This window comes from Meleagris gallopavo, chromosome 1, assembly GCF_905368555.1.
Source record: "Meleagris gallopavo chromosome 1, MGAL_WU_HG_1.1, whole genome shotgun sequence".
NCBI classification, from domain to species: Eukaryota; Metazoa; Chordata; class Aves; order Galliformes; family Phasianidae; genus Meleagris; species Meleagris gallopavo.
Window position 1 is genome coordinate 75,205,150 of NC_139404.1, and position 22,011 is coordinate 75,227,160.

A 22,011-nucleotide genomic window follows, 5' to 3' on the forward strand; every position below is an offset into this window, starting at 1 on the left:
ACAAAGTAACAACTGGGAACTAGTTCCAAATGAATAACAGTAGTAAAAGGCCACCTTACCGACAAAGAGTGCCCAGCTTCTAGCAAGGCAATGGTGATATAGGCAGAAAGTGACAGCTCATTATCTACTCCTCCCTGAAAAGGATATGGAGAGAGGAATTATCAGTGAATAGCATGAATGAAAAGCTTTCAAATATGAATTGCCGTATCCCAGCTGAAGAGTGTGGCTGTTTCTGCATGCAACCCAAAAATAAAGGAGAATACACACATAGCAGAGATAGCTTATAAGTTAAGAAAAGCCCATTAGTATTTAAATCTATATATATATTAAAACAACAACAACAACAAAAAAACAAACAACAAAATCCTCATGGACAACAGCCAACAAACTACCATCAGCAGCAATACAAAATCCTCAAAAGACACAAATTTCCTTAAGGAATCCTCTCCTGTAATCCTGTCCTGTAATCCCCTCGCAGGTGTGCAAGATATGTAAAAGAGAGTGAGGAAGCTATCTGGTCTGGAAATAGTTATGTAAGGTGTGGAGAAGTATCCCTAGACAGAGAAGAGTATAGGATTTACAGGAAAGTATAGGTTTTGGTAGTAATGAGAGAGGATCTTAATTATAAGAGTATAAATTTAAGAAAAGTAATTCTTTACCACCTTCAAGGCACTGTTGACAAGTATCCCAGCAGTTTGAAAGCAGCCATCTGTCTTCTGTTTTCTTGCCAGCCACATCAGGGTTTGAGCCTGGACATTGTCATCAATAAATATGAAGCGACTAGCTTCTGCAAATGATTTGTACACAAAGGCAGTGAGCCTGCAAGGGAACCATGAAGCAGTGAGCTGATCTAGGAATAGAAAAAGTCAGCCTTTTCACTCATGCTAGACACAAGCCTATATGAATAATTACAGCCAACAAGTTAGTGACTTGCTTTCTTCTTGTGTACTTCTCCAAGGAAGGGTACCAAAAAGAATTGTATCTAGCTAGAATCCATGGAGGAACACTAGCACACTGTGAGGCTGATCGTGGCTGCAAAGCGCTGCAGTGCATTGGGTTCCGTAGGAGAAATGAGGAGCAGGAATCAAGTTTTTAGTCTACCTACCTTTAATATGCACTCCCTGATAGGAGCTGGAAAGCCATTTCACTTAGTACTTAGAGTTTCACTCCTAGTGAGCCCTGTACATCTGATTCAGCTATCAAAGGTGTCTTTTATCTACACCATGTGATTTCAATGCAAATTCATTTTTAAGCCATTTCTGCTCCCAGTCACTCACCAGGTGTTCCCTTCTTTATCTCTAACGCCAAATGTGCTGTAGGACCCATCAGGATGTTTGTATGATAGCTGCTTCTGGTAGCCTGAAAGAATGTGAAAGAGAAAATGTTATCTAATTAAAAAACAAAACAAAAACAAACAAAAAAAACCACTAATTCTATTTTCTATCGGATTTACATGGAATTACAATGGGAAAGCACAAAAAGGTGAAATTTATCTGCCATATAGTGGGGAAGCTCTGAAGAAGCTTAAGTGTAGACGTACAATATCCTGTCCTGTAGGAACATTGAGTCACAGAATAGGTAGCGCGTGTCAGCTCTGTGTTTCACCTAAGCTGACAGGATTAGGGCAGATACTGTGCTTGTGTGGAAGAGGAGGAAGGGACTTAAAGGTGGAACCTCAAAGGAAACATGATGACCAAGTTTTAGTAGAGCAGGAGAAGGAAAGACAAAAAAGCAAGGCAGTGGATCTCTGAGCTGTGCTACAGCATCAGTGCCATACTGCTTGAATAGCCATGCTACTGCTTCTGCTCACTAGGCCTCAACAGTAATTCAGCACACATTGTAAAAAGACACACAAAACTCTCACCGCTCACTAAGTATCCGATGGTCTTGGATTTGACATCTTCACTCAGCTGCCTTGTCTTGTTCAGATAATCCAGTACATAGATATTTGGTGCAAAAAGGACCATGTTCTGTTCCCCATTGCCAAATGGCATGAGAAGGAGCTGGTGCATGTTCTGCATGGCAGTGCCCATGATGTCACCTGGTAAAGAAAACATGCCAGGGGAATTAGCACAACTCATGGCCACAGAAACATACAGCAATTTTCACTCAATAGGGAGAGTCATGGAATACCTGGCTGGGTTAGAAAGCCTCTGTTAGAAAGCCTGAAGTTCTCAGTACTTTCTGAGTGATTTGTTCTGTTCTGCTTGACAAGTCAACAAATAAATTCCTGCCCTGTCTTTTCTTACTTAGATTAAATTGCCCATTCCAGAAATACTACCTATTTTAGTGCCACTTTAAGTAGACAATTGATCTCTATTAAAATAATAAAACCAAGGCCACTGCAAGACCAAAAATTTTCCATTAGCATCTCTAGTTTGTACGTGGGTGAGTGGAAGAAAATCTTATGGGCATGAGTCTGGTAGCATACTCAGAACTGTGCTACTTGTGGGTAAAACATTCAAATGCAGTAAGTTTAAACAGAAATGTGAATAAGGATGTAACTGATTTTTAGATGCAGCAAAGAACATTGTTGGACAAGACAAGAATCAATCTATATGCTCAAGATTTCCCACAGAAAGAAAGGTCACATCTTGAAGCCCAACGAAGATTTCATTTCATAGTTTAAAGTTTTCTTAATGTTTCATTAATTTTATGTTTACCAACAACAGAAAAGGAAACTCTGGGTGATCCTTCTACTACATTTGTAGGTAGATCTATTACAACATCCTGAGTAATGACATCATCTGTGGAGAAAAATATTAAGTATATTGTGGATATTTGTATGAAACATTCATTACAGCAAAAACATCAGGGGAGAAGGGAATGCAGCTAAAACTATCGAGTGAAAAATAGCTCAAATTATGCAGTAACTGTCATTGCTTAATAGAAATCGTTTGAACAAGGTAAGACTGTTGCTCACAGCCTGTAATGTCTGTGAACTCTTTGAATTTCTTCAGTGGGGTACTGGGGAGGGCTGACTGGAGAACGTTAGGGCTGCCTTTACGCCTCTTTTAGCGGCTTTCTAGGCAACCCTGGAAACTACAATAAGCGTCAAGATGGGATGGAGGGTAATGTTAGTATTCCCTCTTCCATTCCCATAAGAAGGAAGCTGAAAGTTATCCTTGGAATAGACAACAACAAACATGACTGTGTGCAGTCCAGAGAGGATTCCCTTCCCTTCCCTTCCCTTCCCTTCCCTTCCCTTCCCTTCCCTTCCCTTCCCTTCCCTTCCCTTCCCTTCCCTTCCCTTCCCTTCCCTTCCCTTCCCTTCCTTCCCTTCCTTCCCTTCCCTTCCCTTCCCTTCCCTTCCCTTCCCTTCCCTTCCCTTCCCTTCCCTTCCCTTCCCTTCCCTTCCCTTCCCTTCCCTTCCCTTCCCTTCCCTTCCCTTCCCTTCCCTTCCCTTCCCTTCCCTTCCCTTCCCTTCCCTTCCCTTCCCTCCCTCAGAAGTACACTGAGCATTTACCTTTCATGCAGATCAAGGAGTTCTGGGTCTCCTCCCTTCTTATGCCTTCAGGCTGGAATGGTGATGGGAAGAAGAGTCATATGCAGCAGGTGAGAACAAAGCATAGAGAAATAAAGCAGTGACAAGAGTATTCATAGTCAGCCTCATCCTCTTCCATCATAAGATGGCTGTATAGAAACAATAGTTTACAGGTTCATACTTGTTATGGCTAGTGCAAAAGGTGAGTTCCCATCAGATAAAGTCCCTCATTTCCAGCTTCTCTGTATGAGGAAGATGTGCACTTACCAACACCCAGCGATCCTCATGGAAGAGGACATCAGATGGGTGTGGACTTGAAATTAGATTGAACAGCCCAACCCTGTCCCAGTCAAATGAATGTGAAGCCAAACAAGAAGTTTGTTAAGGAAACAGAATAACTTTTTTTCTTTTTTGTGCTTTTGCTGCAATTTCCTTTTCTCATGGTAGGAAGTACAGGGCAAACAGGAAGTGCTGTCAACAGTACCTCAACCAACAATGCCCTGATCTGGGTGTCCCTGTAGTCAATACTGATGTTCCTAAGTGCTTCTTCTTCACAAGCTTCATCATTATTGGTCTCAGCCGTAATGCTGAAAAATACTTCACCTTAAATAGTAGCAGAAAAGAGGGAAAATTGACCTCTGTCAAGAAGACTTATGGTTAAAGTGAGAAATTGCATCTGATAACGATTATCTATAGAATAGTAGAGTAAGTAGTGTAGTACAATGAATGATCAGTCACTCTAGGTGAGACATATGGGAAGATAACTGATCTCTAAAAATTGAAATGATAAATATATTGCATTTCTGGAGGGGCTTTTTGGCCTGGACAGCTGGAATAGAGGTAGACAAAATTATCCAGGTTGGAAAAGAATTAGGCTTACAGATGAAGTATAAGCTGACTAGTAACAGTCCTAGGAAACCAGATAGATTCCAAGCCAGTTACCAATTCCTTTGGGGGAAATATTCCAGACATAGGACTTTCTTTTTTTGGTACATACACATCCATCATCCTCTGGGGAGATGAGTTTTGTCTGATAATCAGGGGATTCTGACAGCAAAACATTAATCTGAGAACAGAGAGAGGAATGTGGTGTGATAAAGATTTTATACCACAGAAAAATGGTGCTTTATTGTTTGAGAGTGGCTGGATCACCTGTACTTATGTCAAATATTAACAGTGTAAAGCAGACTGAAAGCCAAGGATAATGGTGTACAGGTGAATCATCTATCAGATGCAACTTTGGTAGTGTCCTCTTCTGCTCGTCTTGACATTCTCCACTGAGATATTAAATACACTATACATATATCTGTTTCTGGATCAGGATATGGAACTATGTTCAGTTGACCTGGTGCTGACTAACTTGCAAAGGAAGATATCTTTTAATGTTTGCTTACGTTTTTGTTGCTGTTGAGGAACAAGGTGAAGAGATGAAAGCCTCAATAATTGATAAACTTTTTTAATAGGCTGTTTAAAGCCCTAGGCTTTTTTTTTTTTTTTTGCTTTGTTTTGTTTTTTTTCCCTAATCAAACTGTTAACAGAGTTTGAAAAAAAAAATTACTAAGATCATCCTACGTAATTTCATCCTTTTGTGATGGTCTCCTTTTGAGACCAGAGAGCTGATTTTCAGCAAATAAATTAAGCAAAAGAAGTCTAGACTTTGTGCTTGCCTTTCATTTTAGGATTCAGCATAAGAAACAAGAAATCAAACAAAAGAGCTCTGTCTTTCTTTCTTCAAGTGTGTGTAAGCTCCTTCAGTGTAGAGATACAAAGCACCTGTGGTCTGGAGACATTTTATCTGGAAAGTACAGAGCACTGAGAGCACAGACAACCACTGTCTGTGACCAATATTCTCCAGCTGCACATACATTCTTTTGGGTGAAGTACTGAGACTTTGATACTCCCTACTTTTGAGAACCTTTGTCCCAGGGAACAAAGATTTTTCTGTTCTTCACCTGATGCTCTTCCCATATGCTTCTGTTTGGGAGGTACAAGCACTTCGTTTCTTCACAACATCACATATCCTTAAAAAAGGACCCCAACATAACGTGATGGCTTACACTACATTGAAAAGTGAATGATACTCCACAAAGTACTTGTTCCCTTCCTTCTTAGGTCTCAGAAGACAGGTGTTTGTACAAACATCCTAGACACAGTTTACATAGACCTCCTCCTGTTTTTAAGTTGTTCAGGAAGACAAATTCACATACAGTTCACATAGATCTCGTCCTGTTTTGTAGTGGTGTAGGACAAATTCAGTCTATCATTAGATAGAGCAGTGCCTCAATCAAGCAGAGGCAGATCCAGTCATTTGCATCCATCATTTTGATACTCTTTTTTGTTTGATTGTTTGTCTGTCTATTTGCTTGGTTTTCCAGATTACAAAGCCTGCAGATTGCTTGGAGGCAGGATAGGGATTAGAAGGGTGAGCAGAAGTACATACCTTAATACAGTGATTGAGGTAGTTAAAGACATTGGCTCTAAGCAGGAAATCTTCTCCATGAATGATGGAGTATGGCAAGGTCAAGTCCACAAAGAAAGGCTGGAAGGCTGTTAGGGTAGCAGGCACAGATATACCAAATCCAGCCGATTCTTCCACACAGAAGGCACTGGCCTTCCATTCAGTGACAGTGTCAGGGATGGTGTATGAAACACTAGCTTTTCCAGTAGAGCTGGTGGGAATGTACAAAGAATGAGTTTGGAGAGATGAAGTTTCATATAACTTAGTTTTTTGTAGAAACTCTAAGTTTTCAGGATGAATGCTATCACTATTCTGTTTGTAGAAATCCCACATCCAAGTCCCCACAGTGTGGAAGTTCTTCTGCCCATCATTTCCCTGACTTTGGAAAGAAAACTCAGATTCCTTGTTTTGCAGACCAGTGTTTTAAACAGAGGTTTTCTCTTCATAGGGAGTATGACTCATAGTATACACATTGTGAAAACAGATGTTTCGGAGCAGGTTAATATTGTCATGAAAGTAGGGAGGGCAGATGGTCGGAAGACTGAAAAAGATGGTTCTTCCAGGTCAAATAGTAAGAAGAGGTGGCAAGAAATTACAATAATGCAGGAGAATATATGGACATTTTGTAACTTTTAAAGTGCAGCAAAGAGAGAGAAGAAGCAGTACTCACTTTATTAGGACAATATTCCAAATCCAAGTTTCAGGGAAGAATTCCCTAATAGTCTCAAGAATGTGTCTCTTCACACGTTCTTCTCTAGCTACTTCAGCTGTTAAGAGAGAGCGGGAATTTAGTCAGTCCTCATTCATGTAGTAAAGATTCCCAGAAAGGACAGGCTTTGATTTGCATGAACAAGTATGAAGGATAATTAGTGTTAACCCATTTCTTTCTACCTGAAACTATCAGTATTGCCACACAAGTATTAATTAATGTCACTAATGTGTTCATGAGTTTGGTATAACCTTATATTACTAAGAAAAAAAACCCAAACATTTATTGAACCGCTCTTGGTCTCCAAACATGAGCATAAGACCTAGGACTCAGGACACTTGGCTCTCAAATCTGTGTGATGGCCACACTGATGCACTGTCTCTTCAGTAACCTCTGGAAAGAAAGGAATCACTGTCAACAGTGTCACTTTTGTTTGACTCTCTCCCAGTTGCCAACATTTCCCAGCATTAAACTGGGAAAATATGAATCAGAAGTATAGGCCTGAAAGGGTTTTTTGGGTACTTGTTATAGTAAGCCATCTCATTCTGAGCCATAGTATTCAAAAGAACAGTTCTGAACGCTAAACACTGACAAAGGAGATTTGTGAGTACTGTCCACGTCTGTTAAAAAAAAAATCTTATTTTTTTAAGACAAAAATAAAATCTCTTGCCTATCCCCTATACTACCTGATAATTTGACATGGTGTGTAGAAGCTGTGAATCCTGAATTCAAGAAATATGATGGAGGTCTTACTGTTCCACTAGTACACACGACTGGTTGACGAATCCTTGAGTTGGTAAAAAATTTCATGCCCATATCCTGTGAAAAATACATTTTGGTGTCAGCCATAACCATATTGCAGCTGAGGTTTATTTTATTCCTCCTTCTTCCCATTACTACCTTTCTACCACATAAATACCCAGAGACTTATATGCAGACTTTTGGGAGTTCTGTGCATAATGGAAAATCACAGAGTCAGAATCAGAATCAATTGAGAATGGATGTCAGTTCAGAGAATTTCCCACGTATGAGTTCTGCTAAGAGCATTGCAAAAATTGTAAAGCTACTATAGAATTGCCCAGGTTGGAAAAGACCCTAAAGATGATCAAATCCACCCAAAAGTAGAAACTCACTTCAACAGATTTAAGTTATGTATAGGATATTTACCCTGAGGAACTGATATACATCTGGGCCTAATCCAGAAGTTAGAGGTCTGTAATATAAGCCTTTGTGAAAGATGTTATCAGGTGAGATGCAGGGGTCTTGTGGATCATCTTCTAGTTCGAACCCATTGAATATATAGCCTTGTAGGTCTTGAATGGGGTGTAAGTTGTATATCTATGAGGGAAGGAAACACAAAGATCAATTTTGATTATGTAGTCATGTGCTGGCAATTACCAGCGCTGAGACGCTTGCCTGTTTAAAACCATGCTCTGTTACTTGAACTGAAAACTCAACAGCCAGGCCTAGAAGGTGGTGATCACTGGTGAGAAAAAAGGACAGTAACTAATGTGTACCCCAGAGGTCAATACTGGATCCAGCGCTGTTTAATATCTTCATTAATAATCTGATGATGGGAGTGTACCCTCAGCTAGTTTGATGCCATCCAGAGGGATATCTGCAGGCCAGAGAAACAGGGTTACAGGAGACTAATGAACTGAAAAAAGGAGAAGTGCAAAATCCTGTCCCTGAGGAAGAATAATTCCATGCATCAATATATGCACTGGTTAAATCAAATCCTAGGTCCTTTACAGGACGTCTGACTGCTAAGAAATGAAGTCTGCATATTATGTACATATTATTATGACCAGCACATGTAAATATTGGGGGATGTCCAACACATGCTAACAATCTCTAGTGAAGAAACAGTAATAGAGAATAAAGCAATACTGCAAGGAAGGAGAAAATGTACTTGTTTGGGTAACTTACTGTTTCTGCAGACAACTCTGTCTCAGTCTTCAGAAGCAGCACGCTTTTATCCACTGCTCTCACAGCACAGAAAGAATTAGCAGCAGCTTCAATCACTAAACTGACATTGGAAGTGGTGAGCATCTCCTTTTGAGAGAATTGCAACTGGACCTGAAATTTAGCAAACACATGTTGGTATGGCTAATCCTTTCTGCTTAAGGATTCTCTGGATGTTGAGAAGAATAATGCAAGATTCTTCTGTTAAAGCTCTGTGGGTCTTACTAGAGGGTGTTGGTCTCCACTGCCTCTGTTAACCAGGCCTCAACTATAATGGAGGCTTAGGCAATAAGCACACTTAGATTCCTATGTTGTGGTAACTTAAATGGGGCCTACCTGAAGTTATTTCAAATAAAATGTGATTCTGCTGCTGCTTATGTCAAACAAAATCTTATTATGACACTTGACAGCATGTAATAAGAACTACAATGAGCAAATCGTATTTTTACTACATGTTTGTACTGCCTTAAAAATTACAGTGCAAATAATTCTGTTTTGAATCTTTTCAAAGCAAAAAAAGAACTTGATATTTGTGTTAGATAAGAGAGAAAAAGTAGTTGTTGGAGATCACAAGAGATAAATGAAAACTTTTGCTTTGTTTTATCTTCTTGATCATTTGTTTCATGTTTGAATACTTTTTAGCTTTCAAGAACAAAAGATAAGAAAAACCTTAAAATTGAAATCTCAATTCAAAATGTCTAATCAGTGTCCAGGTCTTGCTAAAAGGAGGAAAAAAAAAAAAAAAAGGAAATAAAAGAAGTTAAATCCTAAGTTTTGTTTTTTGTTTTTTTTTTGTTTTTTTTTTTAACTTTTTCTCCTGCATGTATGAGGGCTGCCTTGAAAGTAATGCCTCTTATTTTATTATATTGACTCACAATCTCAGAAGCAGATGTAGGTAGTATGGCAGTAGAGGCTGAATGTTCCTACCAGTATTTTGTTACATTTTGTTGCCCTGTGACAGATGGCAGTGGAGGGGCAGTCCAACAAAGTGGCATTCAATGTGGAAGTGCATATGAAGCAATTGTGAATCACTGAATTCCTCTAGGTGAAATTAATTGCACCCACTGACATTCATCAATACTTACTTGAATGTTTATGGAGACTGAAGAGTGGTTGTTAGCACGATGAAGCAGTGGGTGGTGCATTTCAGCAGTAGCAACAGTGACATGAAAGACAAACCATGTTCCAGATGACTGTACATATTTTAATGAATGTGGCATGCAGGATTTTGTTCTTTGCTGGTGAAAATGCATAACTAGTGGTGGTGACTATATTTTGTAGCTGAGAATGTTATTGTTATGTCAAACCATGTTATTGTGCTCTTTGTATCTGTTGTAGTTTCCATGGAAATAAATAGGAGACATTACTTTCGGAGCATCCTGTGTATTTAATTGTGGTAAGCATAAACTGCAGTTTTATTCATCAGAAAAAGTGTAAAAAATTAGATTACACTGTAAAGTGGGGTAAGACTAAAACATATTTTTATGGTTAAAAAACAGGCACTCCAAACTATATAGGACACTAGTATAGTTTTAGAGAAGCAGGTAGAATTTGAGAGTAGTGTGTTTTCAGAAAAGTAGATTTTAATTTTAAAGGATTTACCCTTTGGCAATAAGGATAGGTGGAGGTAAAGAAAAGATACAAGGCCAAAGAGAAAAAAAGGAGAATTAAGAAGAAATAAAACTGTTGTGAATGTGTTCACGTTGTATTTATTTGGCAACAGGTAAGACTCATTCATAGCGCTTCTCACCTTGTTTTTGAAGCACTTCTCAATTGGAAATCGGACACTGTCTGCTACCAGCTCCTTGGCAGGGTGTAACATATATACAAGCAACCGAAGGGCTGGAGCCATTTTCTCACTGACCACAAGTGGAATCATGAAGGTGCCGTTTTGATCTGTTATTTGAGAAGAAGAGACTAATACAGAGACAAACACAAAGGTCTGCTGTTGTAGCTACCATATAGACAGACATGCATCTTTAGCAGTCCATGGAGCAATCTCCAGTTGGACTATAAACTGAAAAATCCTGGAATAACAGACAGTGGCCAGGAGGTGACATGTCAGAATTTAGATCCAGATGCCTTCAGATTTACTTGAGTTTGAACACGTGGTCAGACAGCCCCCCAGACCAGACACTGCATTCCCTCCATAATCCTTTGGGAAGATCTTTACATGACACTGCCTCGTGACTCACCTGACACTGGTTTCTGAACTACACCTGATTTTATTTTGCTCTTAATGGTAGTGATAGGATCATGCATACGTGCATTGGTGAAAAGAGATACAGCCATCCCATAGCTGCTGTGTACGTCCAAGAAATGTTGTCTTGGTCCCAGTTCTCCAGTTTACCCATTTATTTCTTAAATGCAGAAACCTGATGATGACAACTTAACTTACCAGCCTGGATATTAACTTTAATTTCCCCTGTGAGGACAATCTTGCCTTTTGCCATGCCCTGTAAAAAAAAACAGCAATACATTTATGGATTATTAGAGGTTGGAAGAAGAAAGTGACAATCAAATTCAAGATGCATCAGCATGACAATTGATACACGCACATTTGCATGGCTTCAAATGTTTAAATATCAGCCATAAGGCATGCTAGATGCTGCCACTGCTGCTGCCACTGGCCAGGAAGCAGCAGAAAAAATGATGGAAGGGACGAGGGCAAGGGAAAAGAGTTTATTGGACAGAAGGGAAATGAACCATGGCCTAAGACAGTATAAAAATGGTTAAAGGTGGTTACTTGCTATAAAATAAAGTAACCTGGTCAGATACATCAGATTATTTTGCCCGATTAAGTGTCTTTTCTAAGTCAGTTTGGTACTGCTTCTGATCTTAGGTTACTAGTCATTGAAGTGGTTTCCAGAAAACAAAAGAGCTCACTACCATAACTGCTGTAGGTGGACTGCCAGATAGGTTCCTGATAAAGCCCTTTCAGTGAAACTGCAATAAACTCACCACATAGTAGAAGTTCACGATACTGATATTCTCATATCCATCTGTGTTCAAGATATAGTACACAGTGATCATCCTCTTCTGCCCACAGCTCATGTCTTTCCACAATGGATCAATCCTCACAAAACTGCTAGTCCAGGAGTACAAGCGTTGGACGGAGAGAGATGCATCTGGGTAGGAAGGCTCTATCCAGCCTTCAGAATGGCACTGGTCACTGGTTTTGTATATTGCCTGATTAGGAGAGGTAGAAGGGAAGAAAAGAAAAACAAACATAGCTCACTAGGGAAATTGTTGTCACATACATCAGAAAGATTAGTTCACAGAATCCATAAATCTAAGAATCACATCTAAACCCAAACAGGTAAGGAAAAAGTAGCACAATGATCTTGCAGCCTTGCAGCGAGACATTGCATTACAACAAGTCCGGTACTTACTTTCCTCACTTCTTTTATGGCTTTTTTTTTTTTTTTTTTTTTTTTTAACTCTACAACATGAAGTAAGACAAAATATATTTTATTACCAGAATTCAAACCTCATCCCATCTTTTGGGGTTCAGTTTAAGATCAGTTTTCTCTGTCTCCATTTCCATCTCCCTCTCCCTCTCCGCCATCCTATCCCTCTCCTTCCCTCCTCTCCCATCTTGTTCTGTACTCACTTTCAGACTAAGCTCAGGATCAAACATTTTGGATGTGTCAATGCTAAACGGAGCAATACCATTAACATCAGTGGTGAAGTTGTGTATATTCTTGTTATTAACAAATAGCTGGATAACTTTAGTGGAAATAGGAGAGTTGTCTTTGTCTACCAGCTTGATCTGTAAGAGAAGAAAATGACAGATATGTTTATATTGTTATATTTCTGTGAATAGATATGCATAACTTACAGCCATTCTTTCTCCACAGACAGCATTGCTTTTTCTCTTCCCTTCCAATTAATACTTTAGAAAAATGTGTATTTCACTGTCTGGCTGCTATCTAATGCATGCAAAAGGATCTTCCTCAGCAGCTGTTGCATCACTGAATGAGGAGCAAGAACTTCTTAAGTCTCATCTCTTTAAACATCACTCCTTCCTGACTATACATTTCCAGTTTAAATATACAATTACTTTTCTCTGTTTTTTCCTTTCTTAGTCTCTGATGCTGTTACTTTTCAAGTCTGAAGACCTTTTCTTCATATCTTTGTTCTGAACATTTTTCTCATTCTGTCCCCACTATCTGTTCTATTTATGTATTAAACAAAGAAATAAGAAATGTCAGAAACAATTCAATAAATTTTAGGTTGCTTGAAATGAGCATTCATTTTTATTAAAAGCAAACAAACAACAACAACAAAAAAGAGCAGAAGGAGTAATGATATATTAAATACACCAACTATCTTCACTGTCCAGATATGGAATGAAGAGAAATTACCTCTGAAGTAAAAATGCAAATAGTGAACTAAAAGTCATTCAGATAAACATTGACTTCAGTGGACTGAATGCAACAAAAGTGAAGGCATATAATATAGACACAAAAAAGATGTTTCATAGTGCTGGGGGAGAATTGCAAATGGCATGAAATGGAACAAGTACAGAATCAGGAAGGGATGCATTTCAAGAAAGTTTTTTATGACAGCTGCATTGATATTAAGTTCTAGGTTTTTGGTTTTTTTTTCTTTCTTTTTTTTTTTTTTTTGTTTTTTTTTTTTTTCTTCCACAGAAGCAAAGAAAATGCCAAATGATTATAACTGAAAAGAATTTTGTCTCTGAGATGGAGATATCCCAGCCTCCTACCATATGTCTTTCTACATTCAACATTTAGCATGTGGGGAAATGTGTGTATTTCATGAATTGTGGCATGTCGCACCAGGGAGCGTGTTGACACACTCTCCTCTGGTAATGGTAAGGTAGATGCACAGCACTCTGAAGAATGGGGTGAGAAAGGAGAACAAATGAGAAAGCCATATGAACGTCTTCCAGAGGGGAAAAATTCCTTAAAGAACAATCACTTCCTTCCTTTCAGTGCCACTGATAAAATGACCCCTAAGCCTTTCCGCATTGAAAATAAAAAATCTGAACTGGATGTAAGAGGAAGAAGGATAGATTTATATCTACCCTTTCAATCACTGAGAGTGATGTGGGATTTGTCATTAAACATAAAATCATGAGAAGGCTTTTAGAAGCAGAAACTGTTGTTAATTCTTTTTTTTTTTTTTAAGTAAAATTTCTTTCACTCTGTTTTCCATCATATCCCAGTATTTTTATTTTCACTTTTTTTTTTTGCCATTTTTATTTGTCACTTTTGAAGAGAGAAGTAGTGATTTACATCAAGTTGAAAATACAAGTTAGAAATATGCTAATTAATGGATTGTTTTGATCCAAAGTATTTTTTGCAGAAACAAACCCAGACAATCTTATACTCATCTGTATTCAGAATTACTGATAGGGCATTTTATATGTAAAGAAAGAAGCCTAGGGAGAAAACAGTTCCCCAAAAAAATCTCCCAGTCTTTCACATCACTATTATCTTGTTATTTCCTCTCAGTCATCTTCAGTACAATCTCTTCATGCTCTCATTTACCTGTCCAAAATAAGGAATTCCTCTTCTGTAAAGATGATCCACATTCTCAAACTGTAAACTGCTCATCACTTGAGTTATGGAAATAGACTGAGTAGCTGTAAGTTGCAGACCTGTAAGACATGCCCAGAGTCAAAGGAAAATACACTTTGTCTTGCATCTTGTATCTTCATCAGACTTAACACATGCATGGAAATATGCTTATAAAAATGGACATTCTTCTTCAAAAAACATCTTTGTGCTCAGAAAACAAGAGTTGAATACTCCTTTCTTTCTTTTTTGATCATACCACTATTGTTGTTTCAGAGTGTGTAGAAGGGATTACCTGTTCCTTTCTCCGTGACAGTGGCTTTCATATCAAGATTCCTCTTGTAACCAATGCGATTTAGTTCAAAGACCTTGGAGCTGAGAACTTGGGAGAGGCAGCCATCTGTATCCAACTGGAAAGTGAAGAAAACTAATCCTGTTACAAGGATCACAGCTTACAAAAGATACTGGTAATATACAAGACCTTTATTTACTGATGTCTTTAACCACTACTGAAGTCCTGTGCAGATGCTTCTTGTGGCATAGCCTTACACCTATGATCCAGGACAGTATGCTGCATTCATAAGTCCATCAAACTCTCATTTTTTCTGTCTTATGAAGTGTCCAGCATTGCTTGGAAACAATGGGAGATGAATGAAAATCCCATCAGTTTTGGCATGGAAGGAGACCAAAAAACTCTTGCAAATAGTTGTTCTATCTTACTCTCCCTGTCAGGCAGATCTTGACTCTGGGGAGTCTGGGAGAATACTGATGCATACAAAATCAATCGTGAGCACATTGCTTGCTCTCTTTTTTTCCATTATTTTTTAATTTCTTAGTACACTGTCTTAGAAACACAGTGTTGTATAGTATTGAATGAACACAGATCATCTCTGCTTACAATGATATTTAACTAGTGAGACAAATGAAAGTAAAGTTCTTGGGCCTGTATATTTCCCACGTCTGCAGATCACTTATTCCACCTGATAAATGACAGGCCTTCCACAGCAGAGTGAAAATGGGCAAAAATTGTTTACTGAATTTTATCAGTTGAGATCTCTGCTGTCAAGAGGAGAATTTTCCAAAGCTTTCAAAAGGGAGTATTCTCTCACTACTTTCAAAATTTTTATACAGGACAGGATCATTATGCACATTTCAGGTGGGAAACTGAGAAAGAACATGTCAGTACTTCATCAGGCCTAAAATCAAGAAGAGAATTAAATGCTCTGAGTTCCTGGAAGTGATCTAAGCAAATAGATGAATAGAGTAAACTGAAGCAACAATGAAAGAAAAAAAAAAGTGCAGCAAGCAAAGGAAGAGATGCAGGAGCACTGAGAAGAGAGCAAGCATAAAGAGGAACAATAATTATGCATCATACATCTTTGGTAAATGATTGACAAACTGGGCTTTTCTTGCACCTCCCATATGAATCAAAATCCCTGCACACACTGAGCTGGACTTTCCCCTCAACAGGCTGGCCATAGGTGTACCTGGGAGAAGAAGAAATACGTCTATGAGATGATGCTTGAAAAACTGACTTAAATTAACCTGTTCAGGAATAGACCCAGGACGAGCAGTGACCTGGCAAGCCAGGAACTGGAGTAATTTCACAGGTATTTTCCTAATTCTCCTTCTGTTCCAAAAAGATAATACAAATGTGAAGTTGAAAAACTGATAAGTTTTACTTCACTCACAAAACAAAGCTATGCTGTAAATGTCAAAATAAATACATCTATAAGATTGGTGGTCAAAAATGGCTACTAAATTATGACTGTTTTCTCTACTGTTTATCTTAGAGTGAAGTCCTAGACTTACTGAGACCAAAATGAAACTTCTTGTAACTGCAAGTGGTTCAAGATTTCAGCCTTGTATAATAAATTATGAGATCTCGTACCTGAGTCATGGCAATCCCCACTATCAGTACAAGCCGGGGGATATAAGAATGGAGAACAACACTGTTGAAAAGGACTTGGGAGTACGGGTGAATGGCAAGCTGGACATGAGCCAGCAGTGCACCCTCACAGCCTAGGAAGCCAACCGTAACCTGGGCTGGATCAAAAGAATCATTGTCAGCAGGTTAAGGGAGGTGATCCTGTCCCTCTGCTCTGCTGGCGAGACCTCACCTGGAGTACTGCATCCAGATGTGGAGCACGTTCAGAGAAGAACTACAAAAATGATCCAAGGGATGGAACACCTTCCATGTGAGGACAGGTTAAAAGAGCTGGGATTGTTCAGTCTGGAGAAGAGATGGCTCGGGGGAGATAGTGGCCTTTCAATATCTAAAGACAGAAGAGTCCCCAGGTTTCTCAGCCTTTCCTCATAGAAGAGACACTCTAGATTCCCAATCATCTCTGTGGCTCTTCTCTGAATTCTCTAGGAGATCTCTGCCTTTTCTGAACTGAGGAGCTAAGAAGTGGACACAGTATTTCAGATGTAGCTTCACCAGGAGAGCAGAGGGAAAGGATCATCTTCCTCTGCCTGCTGGCCACACCCTTTTTAATACACCGCAGGATATCATTGGCCTTCCTGTCCATAAGTGCACACTTCTGGCTTGTGGTCAACATGCTATCCACAAGAATCCCCAGGTCCTTCTTCTCAGAGTTCATTTCTAGCAGATCATCCCCAAACTCATACTGGTGCATATTCCTCTCTAAGTGCAAAACCCTAGATTTGCTCTTACTGAAGTTCAGTTAGGTTTTAAAGATAGCCAGAACTTTAAGACAACTGCTAGAATTTGACAGTTGTCTGCCATATGAAGGCCTTCCTCTGAAGTGAGTTGCTGAGAGACACATCCTATTTTAAAAAGGGTGGGTCAACCCACCAAATACCAGTGTGAAGAGAATACTCACACAGTAAAATGAGAAGAGAGAACAAGTAAACAAAAGCTTAGCCACCAAGTGAGCCCTGACCAATCTCTTCAGAGAATCTATTAGTTTCAGTATTTTCTCTAAGGCTCTACTCTTTTCACAGTATCTGATAAATTCTTGCTCTCTGGCATATTTTCTAATTGCTCTGCACTTGGTACTTACACTGCACAGATTTTCACTGTCAATTCTGAATCCATGACTGTAAGACTTCCTGGTGCAGTGAATGTAACATCAAATTTTGGCAACACTACAACAACAACAACAAACCAACATTGGCATTATTGTCAACTTGCAGGTTGAGATAAAATAGAGAATGAGGTTATATCATTAGTCAGAGATGGAATGCAAGCTCAAAACTGGGGTGTCAATGTGCCTCAGAAGCGATATAATGCATGAAGACTAATATACCTGTTTTTTTGAAAGCTTTGAAGAAAAGTCAAAACTTATAAATGATTAATTCTGTGATGTCTAGAAATATCGCCCAGCTTTGGCCAGGAAAGTTGATGGACCAGGCTGAAAGAAGGTTACATTGTCACAGTGGATTTTTCCATCAGTCTATTGATCTGTTATGCAGATTCTTTTCCCAGATGAATCTGTGCAAAATGGTTAATTTCTTTTCTTTGTCTTTCTTCTTCTTTTTCTCTCCAGTTTTTAATGACAGCTATATGGTGTTATATTTGCTAGAGAGCTGTTTGAAGTGTTACCAATCAAAAGGATTGCTCAATGAAGATTTATCTCTATTTGTGTTTTCTACTCTGACTTAAAACCAGCAGGTAGCATTTACCGTATTCCTCCACAAGGAATGAATGATTTGTTCTCTCTCCTGATTTCTTTGTTACAATAATTTTGTAGTTTCCTAGTATAGGCTCTTCAGCTAGTGGAAATTCAATCTGGACAATGTTAATCTCTGATGTCACATTTTGCCACTGAAATATCCTGTTACTCTGTGGATCCTGAGGGGAAAAAAAATAGATTCACAGTTTGTTTGCATTTGAAATCTTCTGCAATTAGCTAACAGAACCAGAAACACTGAAGCAAATAGACCAAGTTGCTTTTATTCACTGAGGAAGTTATTTAATGCAAATACCTTGTACTTATTATTAATGTTGCTAGATTCTCACCTATTGATTTCAGATTAAACTATCCTTTGTTGTGTCTATTTATTAGCCTTAATGATCAGAAAAAGTTACACTATACTTTTCTTCTCTTCTCTTAAGCATATATTTTCTGGCTTCATGTTGAAGAAGAGAAAATCCATCCTTTATGCTTCCCCTCCAGCCTAGCTTTTTTTTCAGTTGCCAGTGAAGTGTCATTTTCTTCCAAGTGTATTTTATGCTAGTCAGGTTAAAGAATACTCATTCACAGCATTTCCTTGAACTCTTTAAACTAGGGACTGAAACAAACAAGCAAACAAACAAACAAAACCTGTGAAGCTCCAAATATGTATGATTCAATGTAAATGAAAGGATAAGTTATAACAAAATCTTTCAGGAATATTGTCTAGATGTGGGTTATGCTTGCTATTTAGAAACCACTGCAAAAAGCCACGACAGCACCAATATAGCTATTAATTTTATCCACTGCCTATATTTGTTCATAGTTCTCAGGAGGTTTGAGTTATTTACTTCCAAACAAGTTGAACAAACTGAAGGGAATGGAGTAGGGTCAAAGCCAGGCACAAGAACACTTTGACTTTTAAGACTGCTGAGTTGAAAGTACACATGTTTTCCATGTTAGTAAAGTTTGCTTGAAAGTATCCTGGAAATTTACAGTTTCAGTTTATTTCTGCCAGTGTACTTAAGAGTAAGATTTGGCTGTGTACAGACGCGTGCAAACCAATGTAGGCATATGTGCTCCAGATTTTATCTTTATAAGCATGATATATAACAAAGAGAAAAATCTCTTACCTGAATTTCAATCAAAGGGTACTGAAAGGAGAAAAGTAGGAGAAGAGATTAGATGTCTGAACAAACACAAATTATTTTTCCCCCAAGATTGTGAGAAATACCTAACTAATAATAATAACAGTGATAGTTATCTCTTATTACAATCAGCTTACGCAGTAGTTCAACTTCAGTAAGATTACATAAAGAGAACTGATGAAATGAGGATGCTGGGGCAGATTCCAGTCATACTGGATTTAGTGCTATCCAGGAGCATTGAGTATGTAGAACTAGTAGTGCCTCTGATAAGATAAACAATTATAGTAAGTATTTTCCCTTTTATTTCCCCATTTAAATATAGAGGGATATTTCAGATCACTCACCATCTCTTGAACAGGTTTAAAATTGAAATCCAGAGCAACGACACGAAACATCACTGGAAAGACAAAGAACAAGGCATTAGAATTAACCAGTTTTTTTAGCTGAGCATGAGTTTCTGCATTCGTTAGCACTCCAGTTTCATCAGTTTCCTAACAATCCGACTTGCACAGGATGTAGATAATAAAATGCATCTGGAGGCAAAATAATTCTACTTTGCAGAGACTTTGCAGAATGCACTTCTGCCAGTATTGTATTCTCATACTTTCACATGAATGTTTGCTTAACCTTTAAAAAGAAGAAAAGAAAAGAGATGGCTGCACTGCTCTGCAGGTCACACACTCTCAAGTGAGAACCATAATTAATTTAGTCTGTCTGCATTAAGTAGACAAATTTATTCCTCTTTAGTATACCACCTCAAAGTGAAGTTTGTTGCTTTGCATATATGACAGCCTCAAATATGCTGGTGATTTGATAAACTGACATTTTTTTGCTAATGCAGTCTAATTCTTGTTAGTGCACATTGTTCTCATCTTCTATAGGATTTTAGATTTTTTTACTTTACTGGAGAAAACTAAAAGGAAAATGATGAATTACTTCATAATGAAAAAAAAAAAAAATGCCTCAAAAATATCCTTAAAAAGCATTATGTATTCAACTTTTAATTTCATCTACTTTCCCACCTCACAACCAAATAATCTGACAAATAATCAGGCTGTGTTTGAGGGACACCTTTGTGGCACCAATTTTTTTCCTTCATGCTATTTATTAAGGTAGTACTCATCCATAATTAAAATATAGCTGATCCAGTCTAACTACTACGCTATTTGGTTAACTTCTGGAAAGAAATAGTCTGTCAGTGTTTTCTAGAATTTTCTCGTGCTATAAACTAAATAAATATTCACCACTCTGTCCTGGTTTGTAGATGGGTTTGTCTGTCTGCACAAAGACAAAGCTCTCCATGTTCCAAATCATCACTGACCGCCGCTCTTTCAAGTCAAAAGTTGTACCCTTGGCTGTGAAGGAAATGAAAGCCAATGGGACAGAAATGACAGGAGGAATCTGAGGAAACAGAAAAAAAGGGGAGGATGTTAGTCTTGAAGTCAATTTCACCAGACTTTGTGGAACACTTCTATCTATGGACTGAATAGCTAAAAAGAGAAATATATCTCACTCCCATCACTTGATACATCTTTCTTGAATCTTTCTCTTTTCTTCTGTTAATTAAAAACCTCTCCTTTTTTGTCATCACATCTCTCTTCTATTTCCTTTTTAATTCAACATGTTTTTTTCCTTCCAGTTCTTGTTTCTCTTTGCTAATCCTTGTTCTATCTTTCTTGCCCTTCCTTGTATTTCCTATAGACTTCTTACATTAGCTATTACAACAATTTTGACTTTTCCATTGGGACTTAAATTCAAATTAATTTACCGTGAAGTTCAAGCACTGTAGACCATTGTTTGCTGTTGTGTTTTTCTCAAAAATAGTGGTGTTAATGGTATCATACTCCAGGACGACTCTGACAGATACTGTTTGATTGAGATTGAAGAACTGCAGGCAAACCTGACTTGGAGAGTCACTTTGGAGAACAGCAGGCACCATTAGGACGTATTGCCTGCAAGATCCAAACAGCATAGTAATCAGTCTTGGCGTAGAGAATGAAGCCTCAACAGGAAGAAACAAAATATTTGTATTGTTCAACACTCATAAATTGGTTTGGAATAAATATTGAACATTCTTTCTGATGCCTGTCACTCCTCCTGTGCAGCACCCAACAATCCCAGTCCTGGGTTCTCCACACAACTCTGCCAGCACCCATCACTCTTACCCTTCAGCTTATGACTAAATTATATTGCTACTACTACTGCTACTGTCCTTCCTGAACACGAACATCCATTTCTATGAAAGGTCTGCAATAGACAAAAGGTCTACTTGGTATTAAATGAGAGCTATTCACTTGCCATACACATTCTAGTTTAACTTAATTCTCCAAATATGAAAGATGAAGTTTCACAGTTTTTAATATTTAGAGTAGAAATAATGGCATCAACTAGCCTTGCCTTCAAACCTTACTAATACTTAGTACTACTAATAATAATACTGCAGTTCTTACAGCTCAGGTTCCTGTCCAGCTGTTGCATGCAGGAGAAGAATAGCCAGAAGAAACTTCAAGCACATTTTTCTTACTGTTAGACAGAAGAAAGAGATCATTTCTCTTCCCAAGAAACTATTCATTGCCTACTAGTTTAACAGCTTTGCAGCATTCCTCACTGAGAGCTCCAGAGGAAAGGAGCTGGCCCTTCAAATCCTCCTTGGCTCCTTCTTTAAATGCTAGTGCATTTACAATTGCAGCAAAGGGTGGAGATCCTAGTCCGTCCTTCTTTGAAGAACCTCCCCTAACTCCACTGCAAACTAAACCAGTTCACTGTCTTCAGATGGCAAGACTTTACAGTGGTTCTTTGAATGTCCTTAGCAGTCATATTTTCCTGGTGAGGGGCTTCTCTTCTTATGATGATATTTGGAACAGAAAAGCATGAAGGGACCTAAAACAGAAGTGATCTGTCAAACTGCATTAATATTTTGAGAGTTCACCTCATTGTTCCTGTAATCTACCTCCTGGATTCCCAGTCTGAGTGAAATAAACTAACTTCCTATACTTTGATACCTGATTCTGATTAAATAATATAGTGGTTTCTCTTTTCACTTCCTTTGTGCATATTTAGAATATT

At 38.4% G+C, this 22,011-nt stretch overlaps 1 protein-coding gene across 1 annotated transcript in view; it reads right to left on the bottom strand.

Annotated features, from left to right (window-relative positions):
* The window catches only part of LOC100545094 (ovostatin), a 31,521-nt gene extending 10,004 nt beyond the window's left edge, over nucleotides 1-21,517 (bottom strand). The window contains exons 1-27 of the mRNA XM_031555626.2: nucleotides 21,396-21,517; nucleotides 20,714-20,897; nucleotides 20,190-20,346; nucleotides 19,290-19,342; nucleotides 18,931-18,951; nucleotides 17,808-17,976; nucleotides 17,186-17,270; nucleotides 15,535-15,646; nucleotides 14,455-14,569; nucleotides 14,133-14,242; nucleotides 12,230-12,388; nucleotides 11,578-11,805; nucleotides 11,015-11,072; nucleotides 10,367-10,512; nucleotides 8,581-8,730; nucleotides 7,819-7,989; nucleotides 7,338-7,470; nucleotides 6,613-6,709; nucleotides 5,925-6,153; nucleotides 4,427-4,550; nucleotides 3,969-4,087; nucleotides 3,467-3,518; nucleotides 2,664-2,747; nucleotides 1,865-2,041; nucleotides 1,278-1,359; nucleotides 663-819; nucleotides 60-134 (exon numbers count right to left, since the gene is read on the bottom strand). Of these exons, the coding sequence (XP_031411486.1) occupies nucleotides 60-134; nucleotides 663-819; nucleotides 1,278-1,359; nucleotides 1,865-2,041; nucleotides 2,664-2,747; nucleotides 3,467-3,518; nucleotides 3,969-4,087; nucleotides 4,427-4,550; nucleotides 5,925-6,153; nucleotides 6,613-6,709; nucleotides 7,338-7,470; nucleotides 7,819-7,989; nucleotides 8,581-8,730; nucleotides 10,367-10,512; nucleotides 11,015-11,072; nucleotides 11,578-11,805; nucleotides 12,230-12,388; nucleotides 14,133-14,242; nucleotides 14,455-14,569; nucleotides 15,535-15,646; nucleotides 17,186-17,270; nucleotides 17,808-17,976; nucleotides 18,931-18,951; nucleotides 19,290-19,342; nucleotides 20,190-20,346; nucleotides 20,714-20,897; nucleotides 21,396-21,517 (3,369 nt within the window). The remainder of the gene's footprint in view (nucleotides 1-59; nucleotides 135-662; nucleotides 820-1,277; nucleotides 1,360-1,864; nucleotides 2,042-2,663; nucleotides 2,748-3,466; nucleotides 3,519-3,968; nucleotides 4,088-4,426; nucleotides 4,551-5,924; nucleotides 6,154-6,612; nucleotides 6,710-7,337; nucleotides 7,471-7,818; nucleotides 7,990-8,580; nucleotides 8,731-10,366; nucleotides 10,513-11,014; nucleotides 11,073-11,577; nucleotides 11,806-12,229; nucleotides 12,389-14,132; nucleotides 14,243-14,454; nucleotides 14,570-15,534; nucleotides 15,647-17,185; nucleotides 17,271-17,807; nucleotides 17,977-18,930; nucleotides 18,952-19,289; nucleotides 19,343-20,189; nucleotides 20,347-20,713; nucleotides 20,898-21,395) is intronic.
* Between the last annotated feature and the right edge of the window lie 494 nt (nucleotides 21,518-22,011).